This window comes from Nyctereutes procyonoides, unplaced genomic scaffold (assembly GCF_905146905.1).
Source record: "Nyctereutes procyonoides isolate TBG_1078 unplaced genomic scaffold, NYPRO_anot_genome, whole genome shotgun sequence".
NCBI classification, from domain to species: Eukaryota; Metazoa; Chordata; class Mammalia; order Carnivora; family Canidae; genus Nyctereutes; species Nyctereutes procyonoides.
In genome coordinates, this window is record NW_026575034.1 from 18009443 (window position 1) to 18034452 (window position 25010).

Sequence of the window (25010 nt, forward strand, 5' to 3'; positions counted from 1 at the left end):
AGGAAACAAATTACTATCCCACAAGACCTAAAAGTTCCTGAAAGCATGAAAATGTGACACTAATAAAAGCAGACCACCAGCAGGCTACCATGTGCCAATCTGGTGAGCCATGCACATAGGAAATCCTAAGTACTAGCCCATCACTTTTCTGTTAAAAAACCAAAAAAATCTTCAATGATATATTAGTGTCTAAAAGATTAAATCCAAATTCTCCATCACAGCATTCAAAACCCTCTTTACCATAATCCCAATTTACCAGCCTAAATTTATCCCCCACCTCTAAACAGAAATTATCCATACCATTTAGTGGTCTCCTCACTACCCACTAAAGACAGTATCTCATTTCCACCTCTGTACCTTTCCTTCTTTGTTCATACTACTCCGAATGATGTGACATTCCTTCCTCTTCAAATACTCCTTCTGTGTTCCTTCAACTGACAAGCATTTCCTGAGGATCTATGCTCCTGAAGACCACCATAACTTCCAATTTCTCCATGAATTTTCTTAGAACTGCTTCAGTCCACACAGATCCCTTGTGAATGCCTTGTGCTCCACAATCGAACACTGGCTGAAAATGAACTGGAATTCCAATATTGTAGCAGCCTCCTATGTCTCCCATTTAAAAAAATCTCTGTCACACTCTCTCCTGCTAAGATTATAGGACAGGAGAGACTTAACCTCCTCAACAACAATAACAGCTTATTATTGTTACTCTCTCTCATTTCAGTCACTCACTTACCAGAACTACAACAACTGGCACTCTGACAGAGGTTGGAGCAACAGCTGGAACATTCCTTAGCAGGAAGATGGGTAGCTGGTGGGAACACAAGAAAACACCAGTACCAATGCTGTAAATGGTATATTTCTCTCCTGCTCAGAAGAAAAGCAGCAGTTCATCAGCTACTTTGAGTTGGGACCCAAAAAGGGTATCGGAGGCTAACTACAAGCCCCAGAATTAGAGGGCTCACAATGGCATCTGTGCAGCTGTCAGGACTGGAAACAAAGCCACCATCATGGTGTATTCCTCATGCCTTCCTAATAATTTTCAGATATCAAAACTTTCAAGTGCCTACAAATTTCATTACTTTCACTACACACTTGAGATAATCCCTTCAACATATGGCTTACCACTTTTAGTGCTATACCTCAACTTCCAAGGTTAGATTTTTTTTTCTCATCCCTAACCCAGATCTAAAATGATCCCTTGGCCTGAAATCTTTCTTACTGATACTAATTACTTATATGAACTATAATTTGTTCAAATATGCAAACACTGAAACAGGTGACTGTGAATACCTCAAAACACTGATTAAAAGTGATCATATGAAATTCCAACATACCCTTCTTAAAGAATTACAAGTAGGTTCTTGAAACTTATCAAGACCCCAAACTAAGATAAAAAATTCACAGAAAGTCAGAAGTTAAATAAAGAGCTCTAATGCTCAAAGTACTCTGATACTCTTCACATTTTAAAGAAGCTTATATTTAGGCCTTTATCAGCAAAATTTAAGAAGACCATAGTCAGGAATTGGATAATAGGGAAACAGATAATAATAAGAAAGGGCACAAGGAGTTTTAGTTGAATCAACAGAAGCGACTGCAGAAAATAAGAATGCTATTTCAAAAAGAAAATACTTAATTAAAATCAACATATAATTCACTTATTTCCATATGCCAAATGTTAGAACACCTTAAAATTTCCAAACTTTTCCTACTTCTACAATCTCTGTAGGAATTGACACTTACTCATAATTTTTCACAAGCTGATAAAGGCAAAGAAGAATTCCTAGCCAACAAGCACTGTTATCAGACTGAAGATAAAAGCCAATTTTGTCCACAATGGCAGTCCAGCGGCTTGGATAATCATGTTTGATGATATGGTGAATGCATGTAGTAAGCTGTACCCTGAAAGTCAAAAATAAACAATAAGGAGGAAGAAATGCTACCTAGATAAAGTTCTACTCATACAAGAAAATGGCTGCTTACACAAAAAGTCGCTGAGAAAAAACTACCTGTTCCTACTGATTTAAAAGAAAACCGACAAATGTTACAAGTTATTTTATTTTTTCTTATCTTTCATCCCTATCATCAACTGATGAGTTTCATTTAGAGTATAGCTATTTTCATTAAAAATACTGCAAATTCAGGGATGTGTAGGTGGCTCAGTCAGTTGAACATCCAACTCAATTTTGGGTCATGTTGTGATCTTGGGGTGGTGATACTGAGCCCTGCATCAGGGCTCATGTTCAGCAGGCTCACATTGAGCGTAGATAGGAGTCTGCTTGTCCCTCTTCTTCCCCCTCTGCCTCTCCGCTCTTATCTAAAAATAAATACAATCTCCTAAAAAGAAATCCTGCAGAATCATATAAAAATAAGAGCTTTTAAATAGCAAGACCATATAATATAAAGTATTATGACAGCATTCTACAGTTTTCTTTATCCCATTTCACCTGATCACACTGTTTCACAAATTTTACATAAATTTAAAAGTTTCTGATTTTTATAAATGTGAAAACTGCAGTAAAAAAACAAAAAGGAATTTGTAACAGTATTTGTTAAATTTACTGACAGGTTTAAGTGTTCTGAAAAGACCCACTTCACTGTTCCCTCACAAACTACAAATTATCTATCTGCTACAATGGATAAGTTTTAAAATATACATATACCTGATGAGCTCAGGAGAGTGGATAATAGCTTCGACTATATTTTCTCGAATACAATGTCGATCTTCTTCTGGAATTGTGTAAGGGGATATATCCCCTGGTGCTGTTTCCCGATCAGGCCAATACTGTGTTATCATATTTTTCAAATAGATAACACCTAAAATGTAGTCAAAATACAAGAGTATTTACTGTGAAAGCACTGTGAATACCCCTTTTTTAAATGTTCACACTACCATTTGTTTCTTTCAGACCAATCATTAGTGAAGATACCCTTTTTAAAAATAAAATACTGCATTCTGTTTATTTTAAGTTGATAATTAAAATACAAGTTTAATTCCTAAGTAATCAATCACCCCTGAAGTTATTATTAAACATAGAGCCTAAGAAACTCTACAAATGCACTATACAAACAAAACTATTAAGACTTTTTACATCACATGTATACTTTTATCCTCCTTTCTATAGGAAAGCTATTTGGCTTAATTTTAAATTTTCTAAGTGAAATCTCTAAAGACAAAATCACATACACACACCAATACTGCTTCCACAATTAATAACACTACTATAGACCGAATATTTGTGGCCCCTTCAAATTTGTATTTAAATCCTAAACCCCAGTTTGATGGTATTAGGGGTGAGGCCTTTCTTAGTGATTAATGTCTTTATAGTAGTGACCCTAGAGAGGTTCCTCCCCTTCCAACATGTTGGGTTCTAAGAGCCAGAAAGTGGGTCCTCATCAGACACCAAATCTGCTTGGCTCCTTGATTCTGGACTTCTCAGCCTCCAGAACTGTTGAGGAATATACTTCTATCATTCAGTCTATAGTAATTGTTACAGGAGCCCAAAATGACTGACATACAAGGCTGTTATTTTTAATCAGAGAAAAATTACAGCATAAAAATTTTTAGTCTATAAATTTAAGCATTTCATTAATATACCACCTCAAATTCATGTTATTTTATGGGAGAATGTGCTGTGTTCAAAAAGTACATATTACTATTTTCCGTTAGCAATCACACTGCTATCTTGATAAACACAATATGAACTAGATTTTTTTTTTAAACTAAATTGTTAACCATGCTTTTTATCCAGTCCTCTCCCTGCAAATGAGAGATAGAACCCTCAATCACAAATGTACATAATGTACAGGAAACAGAAATCATTCAAAATTAATCAATCAGTAAACTCTACATCAGCTCTTCTCTGATTAGTAATTAACTCTTACCTGGAGTATTACACCTATCTGAGTAAGAATAACTGATATACCTATGATTTTTATATTCTACTTTGCTCTATCTTGGGAATTAAAATAATACTCCACATACAGTATTTCAAAAAGATTGACTACACATTACCTTTCAACAAGTTTTAATACAAACTACACTTATAGTAAAGAACACTGACTCAGTATATGTAACATATTTTACATTAGTAATATTTCCAGAGTTTTGATTCTTTAGCAATAAAACATAACAAAGATTAAAATTAAGACATGATATAGCCCTAGGTCTTCTATAGAGCCCCTGAGTACTTCTTTCATAATACAAAAAAGAATGGGGCATATATGTTTATTTGTATAATTATGATTTCATATTTTAAGTTATTTGGTTTACAAAACACATAAACAAGTGAGAATTGCACTGTAAGAATACCAAGATTCAGTCTATTTCATCCAGGATGCTTGAACTCTGCTACAAAGACAGAATGAATGTGTATCTCTCAGGCCTAGCAGATGAAATCACCATTTACACTAGAATATCATTCAATTATTACAAGAATGTAATTTTTAAAGTAATGATTATATTTAAATTTTTTTGACTAATTCCACAATTTGGCTGCTTCTGGTTGTACACATACTAACTATACAACTTTCTGGTACAATTTAATTTTGCCAATGTACATAATCAAATCTCAAAATGTTACGGTCCCCCCTAAATGCCACTTTCAACATCTTAGTAAAAATTTGAGATTTAAAGGCAAGATTCTTTTTTTTAAAGTAGTTTCAGAGGCAGAATTTAGTGACTCATCAGTTGCATCATGTAACACCCAGTGTGCATTACATCAAGTGCCCTCCTTAATGCCCATCACCCAATTATCCCTTCCCCCACCCACCTTCAACAACCCCGTTTGTTTCTAAAGTTGAACATCTCTTATGGTTTGCCTCCCTCTCAATTTTCATCGAATTTTTCCTTCCTTTCCCCAATGTTCATCTGTTTTATTTTTCAAATTCCACATACGAGTGAAATCGTATGGTATTTGTCTCTCTAAGGCAAAGATGCTTACCTACAAAATAACCAAATGGGTAAAATGCCAACTTCTTTAGTAAAAGAGAAATGACAGTTAAAATAATCAAAGCAAAGTTTTTCTATTTAATTAGAAATTAAAAAAAAAAAAAAGATTTACTGCTCACCAGGGTCCAGTGAAATTACTTTATTTTACAGGCCCCCAAAATGTTTCATTATTGTGCTGCTACTTATATACCAATATTTAAAAAATAAATAAATTTAGATGCATTATTTATTTACTGGGTACATTTGGTATGTCAGGCAATATTTTAGGTACTGTGAATACAACTGTTAGTAAATCTAAGATTAAATGCTAACAACTGAGAAATGGTTCACTGCATATGGCACATTATGGTAAATTAGTCACTGAAATAAATTTTAAGACTAATATTATGTAAAGAAAAGGGAAGTGCTTACTATACATTAAGTGAAGCAAAAAAAAATTTTTAACAACATTGATGGAGGGAAAAAGAACACCAAAAAATAATACTAGAACATAACTGGTTTTTCTAGAATAGAGAAATTATTAGTACTTTGTATTTCCTATGACAAAATTAATACACCAGCAAATAAAGAACAGGACACAAAAGATGTGAATTCCATTATTTTGCAGACCAATGGATAATATGAGAAGTAGCACATCACATTTTCACAGATTTGGTACTGAAAGAATTGCTCAATAACTTGTTGACATTGGAACTAAGAAATAGTCATCTTCCCTTATGCACAGTTTCACTTTCTGTGGTTTCAGTTATCCTTCATCACCCACAATCAAGAAGCAGATGATCTTTTCTGACATATTATCAGAAGGTCAACAGTAGCCTAGCACCAGGTCAAAATGCCTACATCATTTACCTTCCCTTATTTCATTACACAGGCATTTGATCTTTTCACATCATCACAAGGATGAGAACAGTAAAATAAGATATTTTAAGAGACCACATTCACATACCTCTTATTATACTATATTGTTATAATTGTTCTAATTTATTATTAGTTGTGGCTAATCTCTTGCCTAATTACAAATTAAATTTTACCAAAAGTATGTATGTGTAGGCAAGAATGTAGTATATATAGCATTGGTACCATGCAGTTTCAGGCATCCACTGAGGGTTTTAAAATGTAATCAGTCATGGATTGGGGCGGGGGGGGGGACTACTTCAGTACTTTTTAAATGATTAAAATAGTAAATGCAAAAGCTTTAAAGAGCAACTGCATAAACAAAGAGGTTTGTTATCTTAGAATCATCCACTGGGTAGGGAAACAGAGAATACACAGAATCTTTTAATAAACCCTATCAATTTCTCTTTTCAGCTTCTCTTTTAATTCAATGAAATAACACATTCCTTTAACTCTGCCACCAATACCAAGGCACTAGCTGTTTGTAGTAAACACATGAGGGAAAACTGATTTTCAGGGAAGAAAATCACTGAAGGGCCAACCCAATACACCTCTGCTATTCAATTATGAACCTTTTAAAGAATTGATTTACATAAAACCAAGAAAATAATTCAGCAACTTGCCTGCCTGTCTCACAGGTAAATCCAGTTGTTCCGACATAGTAATCTGAAGCAGTGTTGAAACAAAATTCAGAGACTTGTGTGCCTACAAAACAAAAAATAATAAAAATAATAAAAAAAAGTTTTAAATTTCTGCAAATATTCTCAGTACTCTATTCCACTGTTTGACTGGCACAAAAGGCTACCCACCTGCAAGTTGGTCCCAGCTTTACTTCCCCCATCACTCACCAACAATGAATAAAAAAAAAATTAATAACCTAACTCGTAAAATATTTTAGATGTTTACATTTGCCTGCATATTGCTCCACTTCCCACTTATCCTAACTAGCATTCTTAACTTACACTGAACAGCAACAGCTCAAAAACAATATCCTCTGCAATACCTATTTCCCCAATTCAGTAATAATTTCTCCAAAGAGATGTTTTGAGTGACCAGACTAAATCAGTAAAAATTAATTGCCTGAGAGGTGGTTTCCAAGGTGCTAATAATGTTTTATTTTTGAATGTGGCTATTTTACCTCAGTGTGTTCAGTTTGTGAAAATTAATCAACTGTTCCCTTACAACGACTATTCTGTATGTATGCTATATTTAAACAGAAAAATTTAAAGTCAAAAAAAATTTTTTTAAGATTTTATTTATTTGACACAGAGTGAGAGTGAACAAGCACAAGGAGGAGGAACGGGAGAGAAAGACGGTTCCCCACAGAGGAGGGAGCCCAACATGGGGCTCAATCCCAGGATCTTGAGATCATGACCTGAGCAGAAGGCAGATGCTTAACCAACTGAGCCACTCAGGCGTTCTAAAATCAAAGTTTTGAATATACAATAAAAGTAGGATACAAACTATATGATAATAATAAATACATTTATATGAAATTCCAACACAACATATACAGAAAATAATGAAATATACCCAGAATTTTTTTTTTAACCCAGAATGTTAATATAGTTATCTCTCGTGTGGTGGGATTATAAAGGAGCTATTCTTTACATGTTTTCTATTTTGCAGTTTATACTACAGACCCTGGTAATGTTCATTAACAGTATAAAAAAGTTACTTAATGATTCCTAAATTGTCATATTTGCTTCTGGTTTTTAGAAAAAGAACCGAACATTCAAGCTATATCCCTTCTTGAATGTTTTCAGAGTAGCATTCCCTCTCCCCAAATATAACTACCACCTATGTCATCTCTTCATTTCAGCCCAAGTTTTAGCATGTTTTCTTAACATATACACATGAACAGTTTTAACTTTTATTTTAGTTTCTTCTTTACAGACTCCCCCCCCCCCAATATTCCACAAAACCATTCTTAGAAACAGAAAAATTTCCCTCTGGATATAAAAAATTTCTTCTACATTAGAACCTGGAATTCTGTCACTCCAAAAATTGTTTATTTAGACGTTCCTGGTGTATGACACCATGCCAGGAGCTAAGTATACAAGGGTTGAAACAAAACAATAAGGCTCTGTGACCCCATGGAAACTTAAGAGTTTAATGTGAAGGATAGTAAAAACAAGTAATTATAATAAAGTACAGTAGAAGGGGCAGAGACACTATTAAAGAATCAAAAGGAGAATCTTCTAACCTCAGAAAAAACGCTTAAATTTAAGACATGAATGGGAGTAGTTACATGGATGAAGGGCAGTTATCTGCCCCTTCCAGTACTCCAACCACCATTAACCACTATAACTTTCTTGAAACATCCTTCCACCTAAGCAATTCATAGACCACTTTTCCTGGTCTTTTCCTTCTCAAATTACTTTGGTTTCTTATGCTATTTAAACTATAACTGCTCAAGTCATAGGCCATCTTTTACACTCCCCAGCTGATTTCATCCAACCATGGTCTTTAAATACTATCTACTTGTCAAATACATGATTTCCAGTCCAGGTCACTCTTAAGAGATCTATTTAATATCCCTACCTTCACAGGCCTCTCAAATTTATACTGTTCAAAGCATCTTCTCCCCTAAAAGCTGTGATTCTACTTTCTTGTACTACTTCTCCCCATCTTTTTCATCACTATCCTCAGTCACTTAGGTCAAATACCTGAGTGACCTCTTTAATACTTCCCTCTTTTTTACCCCAATTAAATGCATCAGGACCTGTCAATTCTTTATACAAAATACTCATATAATATACCCACTTTCTCCATTCCCACTAATATCAACCTAGTCCAAATGACTATCATCTTTCTTAACTATTCTCCACCCTCCTGCTCATTCTCCATTTAGCAGCAAAGGTCTTTAAAATTGTAAACCAGGGATCCCTGGGTGGCGCAGCGGTTTGGCGCCTGCCTTTGGCCCAGGGCACGATCCTGGAGACCCGGGATCGAATCCCATGTCGGGCTCCCGGTGTATGGAGCCTGCTTCTCCCTCTGCCTGTGTCTCTGCGCCTCTCTCTCTCTCTCTCTCTCTGTGACTATCATAAATAAATAAAAATATTAAAAAAAAATTTTAAAATTGTAAACCAATCCCCTTTTAAAAAAAAAAATTTTTTTTTTTAAATAGCTTTCTACTCGACTTCCCAAAGGCTATTTAATATTTAAGGGCCTGCATTATCTTGCCCCTGTCTATTTCTTCAGTCTCATTTAGAGAAACTTCCTTACTTCCCACCTTAACAGCCTTCTTTAGGTTCTTTTAACAAACATAATTACTACATTTCTGAGTCTTGTACATTCTATGGCTTTCTACCTATAACACTCTTCTCTCCAGTGTTCCACCAGGGTTAACTGGTTCACAGCTTCATTGTCTGAGTCTCCTCCTAAACATTTAGAGAAGGCTTTGATTGATCATTCAAGCTAAAGTAGGGCTCCCTATTATTAGTCTCATAATCTCGGGGGGTTTTTCCTCCATACCATTTATTACGTATTTGTAATTATTATATATATATAGACTGGTTTATGTCTGCCTCTGCTGTTAATTAGATTTTAAGCTTCACTGATAGGAACTATACTATTTGTAAACCCAGGTCCTCATGACTCTTGGCATTTAAGGTATTTAACAAATTTATTAAATGAAGAACTAAAACGGAACAACTATAAAAATGCCTTGGAAGCAGCTGTGATCACCTAGGGGCAGTGCAGTGTAAAAAAGTGTTTATATTAAAGAGATAAATGGGCCCACAAAGGACACTACTATCCACACTACTAGTAGGGAACTTTTTAGGCTACTTATAGTATATATCTTATCTCCTACATCAAATTACGAATTCCTGGAATGGACAGCTAGAATCAGACAGTCTGATTACAAATACAGGTGATGCTACTGCCAACATTTTTAACTCTTGAGCAAGTTGATTCAGTAAATCTAAGACTTAATTACAAAATTAGTGTAACAAAAGATGCTTCACAAGATGATTATAAGGAATAAGTAAAATATGTTAAAGTATTACAGTAAATGTCAAGATGTAACAAATTTCTGTTGTTTTTATCTCCATTGACAATAGAATCTCATCTACCTCAGGGTATATTCTAAAGTCAGTAGGGCATAAACTGAAAATTGACAAATGGTCCTTTAGTTCTTTAAACCACCTATAGGGCAGCCCTGGTGGCGCACGGGTTTAGCACCGCCTACAGCCCAGGGTGTGATCCTGGAGACCCTGGATCGAGTCCCACGTCAGGCTCTCTGATGATGCCTGCTTCTCTCTCTGCCCCTCTCTCTCTCTCTCTCTCTCTCTCTGTCTCTGTCTCTATGAATAAATAAATAAAATCCTTAAAAAATAAATAAATCGCCTATAAAATACAATACATGGGGTTTTGTAAATAAGTTCTCTTGAGGTCCCAATACCACATTTTTTCCTTGTGAGTTGAAAACGACTGCTTTCTATGATTGGAACCCCAAATAAAGTTGTTGGATTATGTTCAGGGGTCATGTTAAAATAACAAAAACCACCACAACTATCACTGTTTTTGTTGGCTCCCCACATATACATCCACCTGTGAGTTAAAAGTGAGCCATGTGCCACTAACTATATCTTCCTACAAGCACAATAGGTACTCCACAAATGTTACACTAACAAAAGAATTTTATCAACTTCTAACGTAAGGTTTAAATAGAAAAAATAAAATCCCAGGGGAACCTTTTGAACCAGTTGGTTAAACATCTGCCTTTGGTTCAGGTCATGATTTCCAGATCCTGGGAGTGAACCCTGCTCAGTGAGAGTCTACTTCTCTCTCCTCTCTCGTCTCTCTCAAATAAAATCTTTAAAAAATAAAATAAAACCCCAAGGTAAATATTTTTATCATGTTGGTGGAAAAAAAGCTAATCATGACACCAAAAGACTGAAAGCCATAAAAATAGTTTTCATATCAAGTAAATAAAAAAGTAAGATTTTTATATGTTCCACTCTCTCATCAGTATAAGCAGTGTTTAAAAAAGCGGAGGGGGTGGGGAGATATCTGCAACATCTGAGGAAGAGTTAAAATCACTCCAAAACAAAAATTAGCAAATATATGCAGGCAATTTACAAAAAAATCTGTACAAGTGGACACTCCTACCTGAAAACAATGTATGCAAAGCATCAAAGTGCTAGTGAGAATGTGAAAAAAAATGGAACTCATACACAATGCTGGTAGATTGTGCATAAAATGGTACAATCATACTGGAAAACTGGCAGTTTCACACATGCACCTACTTTACAACCTAGCAATTTTAGTTTTATATACCCAAGAAAATAAGTGCTTATGTCCACAATAATACCTGTGCACTGATAAGTGAATGTATAAACAAACTATGGTACAATTCATACAATGAAATACTATACAGTAACTTAAAAAAAAAAAAGCCTAACTATGCAATCAAGCAATAATATGGACCTCAAAAAAACATGTTAAGAAGCTAGACTACTTAGGTACATACCATGTGATTTTATTTATATGAAGTTCAAAGATAGGCAAGTTTAATTTATAGCTATCAGAAGTCAGAATAATGGTAACCTGAAGGAGGAAAGGTATCAACTGGGAAAGTCTCAAGGGAAAGTTCTAAGCCAATAGAGATGTTATATAAATTTTGATCTGAATAGTGGTACCTAGGTAAAAATGGAATGGGCTATACATATTTGACCTTAATATTACATGTGAATTATCCCTCAATTTAAAAAAATTAACTAGACTTTTATCTGAACATTTACAGCAGCATTATTAATAATAGCCCAAAAGTAGAAACAACCCACAAGTACACCAACTGATGAAGGGATCAAAGCAAAATAAGGCATATCCATACATGTGATGAAATATTATTTCGTAGTGAAAAGAATGAAGCACTGATATATGCTACAACATATGTGAACCTTAAAAATACATTTTGTGAAAGACACCAGTACCTTAGGAAGGGGGGTTTGCAGGGGGCAGAGAGGGGGACCACTAACAGTTTGGAGTTTCTTTTTGGGGTGATGAAAATGTTCTAAAGTTTGTGGATGGGACGCCTGGATGGCTGAGCAGTTAAGCATCTGCCTCTGGGTCAGGGTGTGACCCTGGAGTCCGGGGATGGAGTCCCACATCGGGCTCCCTGCATGGAGCCTACTTCTCTGCCTCTCTTTGTATGTGTCTTTTGTGAATAAATAAATAAAATCTTAAAAAAAAAAGTTTGTGGTGATGGTTACATAACTGAATATACTAAATATACTGCCACTGAACTGGAGGGGCACCGGGGTGGCTCAGTCTTTTAAGCATCCCACTTAGGCTCAGGTAATGATCTCAGGGTCCTAGGATGGAAAAAAGCATCAGGCTCCCTGTTCAGGGTGGAGTCTGCTTCTGCTTCTCTGCCCCTGCCCCCCTGCCCCCAGCCCCTAGCTCATAGGCTCATGTTCTAATAAATAAATAAAATCTTAACAAAGTGGAAACTTTAAGTAGTTGACTTCAATAAAGTTATAATAAAAAATCAACAAAACTGAACTATTAAAATAAGTACTTATTTTATTACTCTTTTAAGTCACTTTGCCTTCAAAAACACACAAGTACAAGTCTAAAAGGTACAACAGGAAATGTGTTACTTTCAGACAGCTGAGCTAGACCAAGGGGTAAGAAAGACATTTCTGGCAGCAGAAGTAACAAGCAAATTCAACCTGGATGGATATCTACCTACTTGCCCCATACAAATTTCCATCCAGCTGAAATCTCTAATGCCTTATAGTCTCCCAAAGAAAGTTAACAAATAGACATAAAGTAATACTATCAGACATGAAATTCTCAAGAAAATTCTGAGGGAAAAGTAGATTAGCAATCACGTAGGCCTGGGATCCGAGATTGAACTGGAAGGAGGGATCTCACTGGGTAAATGAAATTTTCCAAAACTAGACTATGGTGATAGTTATACAACGTGCTAAATCTACTAAAAATCACTGAGTTTAGGGATCCCTGGGTGGCGCAGCGGTTTGGCGCCTGCCTTTGGCCCAAGGCGCGATCCTGGAGACCCGGGATCGAATCCCACGTCGGGCTCCCGGTGCATGGAGCCTGCTTCTCCCTCTGCCTAGGTCTCTGCCTCTCTCTCTCTCTCACTGTGTGCCTATCATAAATAAATAAAATAAAAAATAAAAAAAAATTAAAAAAAAAATCACTGAGTTTAACTTAAGACAGATATATTTTATGAGGGGACCCCCCCCCCACAAAAAAAGACATATTTTGAAGGATGTAAAATTATACCTCAACTAAGTTTTAAAATGAAAAAAAAGTAAAAGACCACAAATCAGTACAATTATAAAAGAGTAAACAGATATAGATTAACTGTTCAAATAGGAAAACTTACCCTTTTAAGCACTAGGTTATCTCTAATAACTTTCTGGCATTCTTGGGGATAGCAAACTAACATATTTGAAAGAATTTCTATCATACTTATAATTATCATATATTGAAAAAAACCTTCACATTTTATAGTAAACTTAAAACATAAATTTAAGTAAAAATATCACTACCATCAATCTTTATTACAAAGACTCTAAAATCTGAGTAATTATGGTATTCTCAACAAGTAAACACTGATACAGGCCTCAAGATGCTACAATAAATGTTTTAGAGTACAAGTTAGGGTATAAATGTAAACTGTTGGCATTAGTTAATAAAGGCCCTTCTTTGGGACGCCTGGGTGGCTCAGTAGTTGAGCACCTGCCTTCAGCCCAGGGCCTGATCCTGGAGTCCCAGGACCAAGTTCCACATAGAGCTGCTTCTCCCTCTGCCTATGGAACCTGCATGGAACCTGCTTCTCCCTCTGCCTATGTCTCTGCCTCTCTCTCTCTGGGTCTCTCATGAATAAATAAATAAAATCTTTTTTTTTTTTTTTAAAGGCCCTTCTTCAAGCTCCTGGTTTCCAGCAATCAGAGAACCAGGAAAACTGAAGCAACAAATGGGTCATTTATACATCATTAGGTAGAACTAAAACTGCCAATACTCAAGTTTAAAAGGTAACACAAAGCTACCTTTCTATACAACTTCTTACCTTCTCATTATTTGTCATTAACCCAGATAATTTGACATTCACCTTTAATTCATTTCATCAAAATTCCTCAACAGCCACAACTCCATCTCCTTTTCCTTTACCTCCATTCTATCTATTGGTACTTACAATGTGTCAGACACTACAGAGATGAAAGATCACTATAAGATAAGTTGGGGTATTAATAATTCTACCTGGACTAACAGGTAAAATTTTGCATTAAAAGGATTTAAACCCATAGAAATGGGGAGACAAGATTTTTAAAAGGAAAAGTTTAAGGTTAAAGAGATTTATGTTAAGGGACACTTGGGTGGCTCAGTGGTTAAGCGTCTGCCTTTGGCTCAGGACCTGATCCTGGGGTCCAAGGATTGAGTCCCACGTCAGGCTCCCTGCATGGAGCCTGCTTCTCCCTCTGCCTGTGTCTCTGCCTCTCTCTCTCGCTGTCTCTCATGAATAAATAAATTTTTTAAAAAAGAGATTTAGGGATCCCTGGGTGGCGCAGCGGTTTGGCGCCTGCCTTTGGCCCAGGGCGTGATCCTGGAGACCCAGGATCGAATCCCACATCGGGCTCCTGGTGCATGGAGCCTGCTTCTCCCTCTGCCTATGTCTCTGCCTCTCCCTCTGTATCTCTCATGAATAAATAAATAAAATCTTAAAAAAAAAATGAATAGGTAAATTGTGACCAAATCAAGACCTATATTAAGTGTGAACTTTTTTTTTTGAAATTTTTACACAATCAGATAAAGATAGGGTTTTTTTTTTTTTTTAAGATTTTATTTATTTATTCATGAGAGACAGAGAAGCAGAGAGAGAAGCAGGCTCCCTATAGGGAGCCCCATTCAGGACTCAATTCCATGACCCCAGAATCATGCCGAGTGGAAGGCAGATGTTCAACTACTAAGTCACCCAGGCGTCCCGCATGACACAGTCTTAAAACAGTACCAAGGATGTAATTCTAGAATAGATGACTATAAAACATCATAAGTGGAAAGCTATTATTACTAGGTATTAATAGGCCTAAAAAACTTCTACTCCATGGGCAGCTTCCCCTATTCTCCAAAGTAAGTATAACTTTACAAAAGAAAAAAATACACATACTCATATAAACAAATTTCCCCAGACCCTACTAATAAGCCTTTAACCTACAGTCTTTTCCCCATCCCCTTACTAGCATTCTACTAACTGTATCAGAAAATTGCTTTCTCCGAGGTTACCAATATTTTAAAAGCTTTTCCCTCCAAAGTCTTCATTCTGCTTTAATTTCTCTCATTTAGAAATGTCAACCTTTTGTTTCCTAATAGTTTTTTACTTATTACATAAGTAATTCATGTTCACTGGTAGAAAATCTATGAAATTCATTTAAGTAAAAAGGAAACTAAGTTCCTACAACCAACCTTCTTACTTAAAATTCCTTTTCCTGGCTTCCTCCTACTTTTATGCACAATTCTCCAGTCTCCTTTTTCCTGTTTCTTAAAGATCCAAAAAACGGGCATGGCCAACAATGAAGCCATCCAGTTCACCCCACACCTCTAGTTCATACTCCTTTCCGCACAATTTACCCAGAAAAATAAGTTTTCTACTGTTGCTTTCTCTCATAACCTTCAATTCCACATTCCCAATTGCCTGCTATACATTTTTTTAAAGATTTTATGTATTCATTTATGAGAGAGAGAGAGAGAGAGAGAGAGAGAGAGAGAGAGAGAGAGAGAGAGAGAGGCAGAGACACAGGCAGAGGGAGAAGCAGGCTCCATGCAGGGAGCCCAACATGGGACTCCAGGATCACGCCCTGGGCTGAAGGCAGGCACTAAACCTCTGAGCCACCTAGGATCCCCCTGCTATACATTTTCTATCTGATGTTTACCACATCCTCAAACGTGACTTAAAACTTAAGTTGTGGGATCCCTGGGTGGCGCAGCGGTTTGGCGCCTGCCTTGGCCCAGGGCGCGATCCTGGAGACCCCGGATCGAATCCCACGTCGGGCTCCCGGTGCATGGAGCCTGCTTCTCCCTCTGCCTGTGTCTCTGCCTCTCTGTGTGTGTGTGTGACTATCATAAACAAATAAACATTTAAAAAAAAAAAACTTAAGTTGTTTTCTTCAGTATCAATTGCCCCTCTAGACCTACATTTTCCAATAGAATTACCTGATGTCAGTATCTTTTATAGTAACCCTTTAAGAGGTAATTTTTTATTATTTCCCTTCTTTGGAATGCAACCAAAGAGAGCTTCAATTAGCTACTGTACTTTACACTATTTTTAAGGAAAAAGACAAGCATGAGGGCACCATGACATCAAAATATATGCATGAAAACAACCAGATAATTTTAAGAGCAAAGGGATTTTTTTCTTTTTTTTAAAAAAGATTGCATTTATTTATTCAGCAAAGGGATTTTTTTTTTTAAAGATTGTATTTATTTATTCATGAGAGACAGAGAGAGGGAGGCAGAGACATAAGCAGAGGAAAAAGCAGGCTCTCTGCAGGAGCCAGATGTGGGACTGGATCCTGGACCCTAGGATCAGGCCCTGAGTCAAGGCAGACGCTCAACCACTGAGCCACCCAGGCGTCCCAAGAGCAAAGGGATTTCTAACTTTTCTGCTTTACTAAAAAATTTGACAGACACAGTCCATTAAGCATCTGACTCTTGGTTTCTGTTCAGGTCATGATCTCAGGGTCGTGATATGGGGCTGCTACAGTCTGCTTAAGACTCTCTACTCCCTGTCTCCCCCAACCTCCCACGCTCTCTCTCAAATCAATCAATCTTAAAAGAAGAATTTGACAAAGACAAATACTCTATTTACACGAAATATTAGGCAGAGAGAGGTTAAGTCATCATAGTGGTAGAATTAGGACCAGGTTGAGACTCTTCATTATGTCTTTCAGTTTTTCATTAAATAGTGGTAATACTTAAATGCTTTTCAAAAAAATAAGTAAATAAAAATTAAAAAATGCTTTTCAACCAAGGAGTTTAAAAAAAAACTTAATTACAAATTACCTTAATTAAATTAACCAAAAGAAAAAAACCCACTTTAAATCAAACTCCTCATTAATGTGCCACTGATAGAAGCAAATAATAAGTTAAATACTATGTGCAGGGATTCCTGGGTGGCGCAGCGGTTTAGCGCCTGCCTTTGGCCCAGGGCGCGATCCTGGAGACCCGGGATCGAATCCCACGTCGGGCTCCCGGTGCATGGAGCCTGCTTCTCCCTCTGCCTGTGTCTCTGCCTCTCTCTCTCTCTCTCTCTCTCTCTCTGTGACTATCATAAATAAATAAAAATTAAACAAAAAAAAATACTATGTGCATCTATATCTAAAAGAGAAATTTACTTATGAATATTAATGCCAGTGATATCTTTCTTTCAGATCTTTAACATGCTGTCACTGAATAATTTCCTGTGTAACAGCCAAAGTATACAGGGACTTTCCCTCTCCTAAATTCAAAACAGCATCTACTTAGAGATATTCCTAATTAAGGAATGTTACTGGGCAGCCCGGGTGGCTCAGCGGTTTAGAGCTGCCTTCGACCCGGAGCATGATTCTGGAGACCCGGGGATCCAGTCCCACATCAGGCTCTCTGCATGGAGCCTGCTTCTCCCTCTGCCTGTGTCTCTGCCTCTCTCTCTGTGTCTCTTGTGGATAAATAAATAAAATCTTAAAAAAAAAAAAAAAAAAAGGAATGTTACCTGTTCAGACTACAGACTATTCTGTCTTCCAAAAATATACATTATATTCCCATAAATATTTTGCTGAATTTCTAGACATGCCAAATTGTACTACAAACATGCCATCATTTTGAACTTTTCCAGACCTATTATTTTCATTACTTGAACATTTCATAAGTCCTTTAATAAAACAAAATCAAACTCACCACTTATGAATAAAATATATCACTTATAGTAGTAACTGTAATCATTTGTGAAAATCCTAGAAGTGACTCAGGTAGTCTATGAATTTAAAGGGTAAACACAAAGAAGTATCAAGAAACTTATCAAAGCCATGTTCACTTACTTTTTCACATAAAGTATGTGAGAAAGCAGCATTTCTATCTACATAAACACGGTACAGCACATTAAGTTTAGGAACTGAAAGTTTAAAAGGCTCCTAGGTAAGTAAGCCTTCTAATTCTACTTAAGGCATTTTTCTTGCTGCAAGTATAAGAGGGAAAGAATACTCATGCTAAGATCATATCTGCCTTAAGCAAAGTCAGATTTAATAGTTTTCTTATCCAAAACTTACACATAGCTCTATTATAAGTCTCAACCACGTGCATTGTGAGGGCCGTGTTGACTATGAAACTCCAGAAAGGCAGAAATCACGAATTTATCAACCACTTAGCTCAGGGCCTATCAAAAGACATTTGCTATTAAATGAACCAGAGGAGCCTGAGTCTGGGTAGTGCAGTCAGTGAAGTGCCTGACTCGGTTTCAGCTCAGGTTATCTCAGGGTCATTAAGATCAAACCCGTGTAGGGCTCTGCACTGAGCACGGATGGCTTAAGATTCTCTCTCCCGGGCAGCCCCAGTGGCACAGCGGTTTGGTGCCGCCTGCAGCCCAGGGCGTGATCCTGGAGACCCAGGATCGAGTCCCATGTCGGGCTCCCTGCGTGGAGCCTGCTTCTCCCTCTGCCTGTGTCTCTGCCTCTTTCTGTGTCTCTCATGAATAAATAAATAAAATATTAAAAAAAAAAAAAAAGATTCTCTCTCCCTCTCCCTCTGCCCCTCCCCTGCTCTCTCTCTCTCAAATTAAAAAAAAAAAGAACCAGATTGGGAACTGTTATTCGGAATAAACATTTCAAAAAAAATTTTCCTGACATTACACTTAAAATTTCAGTTCAAACCTAAGCTTCATTTGAGGACTTGTGTAGGACTCTGTCTTGTGTACAGTATTGTATCCCCAGCATGAAGATAGAATTTGCCACATGATAAGCACTCAAATATTTTTTCAAGTATTTTTAAAATATTTGAAAACAATCAGAAATAATGAGTTGTTGAATAGTCCATTCTCAGCTAATCTCCCAAGATTAAAAAAAACACCATCTACAGATTTTATTGCCACTGGAGAGAAGTTCAAAGTCAATGAACTTTTAGAGTAGAAGAGACAGGGCAGCCCGGGTGGCTCAGCAGTTTAGCGCTGCCTTCAGCCCAGGGCATGATCCTGGAGACCGGGGATGGAGTCCCACGTCGGGCTCCCTGCATGAAACCTGTTTCTCCCTCTGCCTGTGTCTCTGCCTCCCTCTCTCTCTCTCTGTGTTTCTCATGAATAAATAAAATTAAAAAAAAGAGAGAGAGAGAGAGAGAAAAGTGACAACAATCATATAGTTCAAATAAAATTAAAATAGTTAAAATTTAAGGACAAATATATATAACTAGGTGTTAAAAGGAGAGTTTTCAATTCACAAAGTACCAAAGAAGGTCTGAGTAGGAAAAGATGGCATTTAAGATGGGATTAATAAGATCTGTGAACAAGAAAACTTATTTTTAGGTGGTAAGAGCTTAACAGGAGGGGTGGGCGCACAAGCAAAGGTTTGTATATAAAGGTTTCCACTGAAGAACACTGACAGCTAAAGCAGGAAGAATGCAGAAAGACTATTGTCTACTATAATAATCTGCCAAAACCTTCAGAGATATCTTAACTTTATCTTATAAATGAAGAAACAAGTATTTCTGAGTAAGTGAATGAGAGGGAGAGTAGGAAGTAGCAAACAGTCTCTGGAAACATAATATACAATGAATGTTGAATGAATACCAAAGCGTGTATTTAAAAAAATTTTTTTTAAACTCTACTTATAGATATACAGAAGTCAATTAATCTCAAGGTATATAATTTAAATGATAAATGACAGATTCCTGTACACAAATCTACTTTTCTAAAGATTTTATTTGTTATTCATGAGAGACACACAGAGAGAGAGGCAGAGATATAGGCAGAGAGAGAAGCAGGCTTCCTACGGGAAGCCTGATGTGGGGACTCCATTCTGAGACTAAAGGATCATGCCCTGAGCTGAAGGCAGACGTTCAACCATTGAGCCACCCAGGCATCCCACAAATCTACTTTAAAGACTGAAAGACATTTCTATTACTCAAGTTCTTATTTATCTTTGCATACAAGTAATTGCTGAGAGTCCATAGTGTGCCAGGCACTGTGTTTATAATTGTGCTAATTTTCGTGTTACAGTAATGCTACTAATGATCTTACTATTCAGACACCTGTGTTCCTTCTCCATTAGTGCTGATCATTTTCCACTGAAATATACAACTACTACAGTTAGACTGAGACAGGAAATAAAACTCATGGCACAGTAGATGGGTTAATCAGTTGGCACTTATGCAGTAGTTCAAATAACCTGGAAAGAACTTATTAGGTGCCAAATACTTTCCTGAAGTTTTTACATGCCTCATCTCACTCAACCCACATGACATTATGACATACATACTATTACTACTTTTATCTTACACATAAGGAAAATGGTGGTTAGAAGTTAAATAACTTTCCTAACATCCCTCAGGTAGTACAGAACACTTCATAGTTAAAAAAAAAAAAATCCAGTAACTAAGTGGGTTCTCAATCATATTTCCAAGAATTCTTGTACTTTTTATCGGTTTTCTCCAGTCTTTGAGCCAAAGCTTGTTACATGATGATATTTCAAATTGGGACATGACAACGTGGTCCAACACTGTAACAGCAATTGAGAGGGGAAAAAAAAATCAAAATTCATGCCATGCCACAGAGTTAAGTCAGTAAGGAGTATTAAATATATCTTGAAATTTCTGCCGAAAAGAGTCTTTACTGTGGTCTCTAGTAGTTTAACGGAACTTTCTTAATTTTATCTATATGTAACATAAAAATATATAAATGGTTTAAATACCCTTAATTTGAGGGTGTAATTTGAGGGTGGTTTAACAGAGCTAAAGCCCATATTATTATCTACCCTAAGGAAGTAAAGCCTAACACTGACAAATCAAAGAACTGCTGTAACAAAAGACAAATCCTCACCTTGTAAAACTTAAAATTATACTAGTGAAACTAAATAAAATTTGTATGATAAACCAGTGCTATGTAGAAAAATAAATGAAGGGAGATGTAGAGTGTCTGGAATGTTGTATTCAGGGGAACTCCTCGGTGATAACGGAGACAGCTGAACAATGATAGAAGAGATCAAGTCTGGGATATTACTGAAATAAAACAGTTCCAAGAAGATGGAACAGTTAAATGCAATCACTGTAAGGCAAGAGAACTTTGTTTTTAACTATCTGCATTATAAAACTTTGATAACATTTACAATTTTTATAGTTAGTGATCACTTCAATTAGCTTAAGCGATTCACTCAAATGTCAATCATCTTTTTCTTTTAACTAAATGAACCAAAATATAATTCCAATTGAATAAAAGCAGTATGGAATGATTGCTTCCTGTCTTATCCAAAGCAAGAAGAGTCTGACAGAAATAAACTGTTACTTCCTCATTCTTACTACAGTTAACCTTCTTCAAGACTTATCTGGGATCTGTTTCCTAAATCAAGGTTCTGCCACAAAAAAAAAGTCAAAGCAAGTAAGCATTCAAATGGAAGCACTTGATTAAAATTGAATGAAGACTAAAGATAATAATTTTCTAATTAAAAGAAAAGTTATCTTAGGAAAAATTACTAAAAACTCAAGATGGAAAGAAATTTCAAAATGTAAACAGCTAAGAATCACAGAAATAAAGGCTAGACCACAAATTTTGTCAGAAGAGCACTATTCAATATTCCAGAGTACTCCAAAATCTTAACAGAAGCTTAACAGTTAAAAATGCTATACTATTTTGATTATTCATCTTCTAAAAATCAGCCTATGAAATATTTATCCCAGGTCTCAAGTATAAGATGTCAGTGTATATTACTAGACATTCAATATCTGCTTGAGGAATGAATTTCAAATTTTTCTATAAGGGAACCAACTCTTTTTTTCAAATAATTTTTAAAATTAACAATTACATACAGCATGTTTAGTCAGAATAATAAAATCATGGTAGAAATCATTGACTAAATTTTTGGGGCACCTAAATTTACCTATGCATTAATACTTCATAGACAAAATAATGTTCATCTTAACCTGTATCTCTCACAAAACAAAACAAAGTGATCTATAACTCCCTCCATAGTTTCATAATTGTTCAAAATGGGAATGTATTTCAGTGAATTATTTTATACCCAAAAGAAATCAAAGCTCCTCCCAAGGTGACTTTGAGCTTAACAATTTGGGGGGGTGGGGTGGGAGCTGGTTCATTGGGTAAAGTAGGGGACTCCGGATCTTGAGGTTGTGGGTTGGGTGCAGGGATTAATCACGAAATCATTTTTAAAAAATTGAGCATCACTCTTGGTATGATCTAATGACAGTTGCACTCACATATGTAAGATTTAACTTTTTTATTTTATTTTATTTTATTTTTTAAAGATTTTATTTATTTATTCATGAGAGACAGAGACACAGGCAGAGGGAGAAGCAAGCTCCATGCAGGGAGTCAGATGCAGGACTGGATCCCAGGACCCCAGGATCACACACTGAGCCAAAGGCAGATTCTTAACCGCTGAGCCACCCAGGCGTCCCTAACTTTTTTATTTTAAAATAATTTTACACTTAATTTGCGTAAACTTTCTGGGTAGGCTTCTTATAAAAATATAAGTTTCTTGAGGGCAGAGATCTCTAAAAACAGCCTTATACACTGAAGATGTCCAATTAGGAATACTCCTGTGGCTTCTGAAAAGTCAACATAAATGTTTTTTACTTGAGTTTCCTACCAGCTAAGAGGAGCATAAAATAACTGAATTTCTACTTTAAAGAGGGACTTCTTTTTCCGTTTAAAAATAAATGTACACTGAACTTCACTAAAGCTTGCAGACTCAGTAGGATACCAAAAGACCAATTATTAACTGGCACAGGAAATTACAGGAGTCCTTTTAAGAAGCCTTTAAAATACTAAAATATAGAAAGTTGCAGAAATTTAGAAACAAATAATAAAACTGAAGATAGTAATCTGCCCACATATTAAGGCTGTTTTACCAAAGTGTGGTTCCCCCGAATATAAAGGGGGAATTAAGGAACCAATCCTCAGCGAGTTGATAACAAGCTTGGCACGTTTCAAGGCACCCTGCCTTACACTGCTCTCACTTGACCGTCACAGCAACCCTGTAGCCTAATTTTATGAATGGGAGAAACTCAGCAGCAAAAGGTTAAGCGACTTGCCCAAGGTCAGTCAAGAAAATCAGTGGTTCAGCTCTACCTAGAAGGGTGCACTTCACCCGACACTTTCTACTACAGAGCCCTGCCTCCCACTGTGGCATCAGCAGTGTAGAACAGTGAATCAGACTAATACAGACACAGGTAGCCCGCACTACCCTCGCCCTTCCAGAGAGGCGGGGGGCTTGCCTCTGAAAGCTTTCCCTAGCCGCTCAGTCGCAGGCAGGAAAGTTGTGCAGATCACCCATCAGCCCCGTGAAATGACAAGCTGACAGGCGCAGCCCCCAAAGGACCAGCTCTACATTCCCTGGAGCCCCTCCGAACCCGGCGCCAGCGAGACGGCTCCCGGAAACGTCTGAAAAACCTCCCAGTGAGTTTCGCCCCCTCCTGGGCGCGAGGAACGAGCTGGAAATGAGCCAGAGGGCGGCTGGCCACCCGAGCCTGCCATGTGTCCAGCCCGTCACGCCCGCCTCGCCTCAGCCGGCTCCTCACGCCTTGACCGCAGCCAGAGGCCCAGCTCAGGATCCGACGCAAAGGCTGCCTTGGCCGCCGCCACCACCGCAGCAGCCCGTGGCGCCCTGGCGTGGCACTCGCAGTCAGGTCCCCGCCCCACCTCTCCTGTTGGGCCCCTCAGAGACGCCGTCCGCGCCTCTGGCCAGGCCCAGAGGGTTCGGCCTGCCACAGTCAGCCGCCCGCCCGGCGTCCTTACTTCATTGAGCTGGCGCTCCGCGGCCTCACGCAGCGCTGGGTCCATGGTGCCCCGCAGGGCCTCGATAATGGTGTTGGGGTCCATCGCAGCGCGGACTCGGTCAAACCCGGGGTTCGGGTGCTACTGGGCCAGGAATAGCGCCGCTCACAGCGCACATGGACCCACCGCGCTCCGCAGCGGCAACCGGCGCGAAAGGAAAGAGAAGCGCCAAGGCCCCGGATAGAACCTCTTCGCCTCGGCGTGGAGGCGGGAGATGCTCCTGCCACTTCCTGTCGGCGCGCGCGCGGGGCACCTTGGGAGATGTAGTCCGCGTGAGCTTTACGCAGCCCACGTGGCCTTGAACTGTAGCTGCTACAGGCAGGTCTTGCTTTTCAAAAAGGAAAAATGTTCAGACAGCACATAAAAAAGAATTAAAACAACCACACGCAAAGATTTCCCATAATAATATACCTGTGTGACCGTGAGGCGGATGTGATGCGAGATGTGGTGCCGTCCATTGCTAGTAATTGAAAATAATTTTTTGAAATGTAATTTCAGATGTGTTTCTAAATGCCATAAAAATGTTCATAATCTTTACCCCAAGAATTCCCATTCATGAGACTTTATACTAAGAAAATGACACAAAAGATTAAATAAACTTTATGTGTGAAAGGTATTAAACGTTACATATCTATGATTACCAATTACTAAAAATAGGATTTTTATTGAATCTCCAAATTTTGGTAGGAACTTTATATAAATCACCTGTAAACACAGAATAAGAACATAATCTCTATTAGATTCTTATTTATTTATTTATTTATTTATTTATTTATTTATTTATTTACACTCACCTTTTAAAAAAGTTAAACAGTTTCAGAAAGGTAAAAGTGCCCAAGTTCACTTAGTAAGAAGTTCACCTAGGATTTCAAACAGGATATTTCTGCTTTGAAAGTTTTCATTCTCTTCACTAAAACACTCTGCTTTTTAAGAGAAATGTCAATATGAGAACTGTTAAGCAAATTAAAATAATTCAATTAAATATTTCACAGCCATTAAAATGACAAATATTACATATAATAACATCACAAAAACAGTTATATGAGGCTATGGCTTTGAAACATGGGCAAAGACTGGAAAACAAAGCTGGCAAATGAAATAAATTGATTTTCTAGGGTGTTGAGATTTTGAGAAATTTCCTTTCATATTTGTCATCGC

The 25010-nt window shown here is 37.3% G+C and overlaps 1 protein-coding gene across 1 annotated transcript in view; it reads right to left on the reverse strand.

Moving 5' to 3' along the window:
- The window catches only part of IPO7 (importin 7), a 58198-nt gene extending 34128 nt beyond the window's left edge, over window positions 1–24070 (reverse strand). The window contains exons 1-4 of the mRNA XM_055317782.1: window positions 23814–24070; window positions 6472–6553; window positions 2667–2820; window positions 1747–1905 (exon numbers count right to left, since the gene is read on the reverse strand). Coding sequence (XP_055173757.1) covers window positions 1747–1905; window positions 2667–2820; window positions 6472–6553; window positions 23814–23897 — 479 coding nt within the window. The 5' untranslated portion in view covers window positions 23898–24070. The remainder of the gene's footprint in view (window positions 1–1746; window positions 1906–2666; window positions 2821–6471; window positions 6554–23813) is intronic.
- Window positions 24071–25010: the final 940 nt, after the last annotated feature.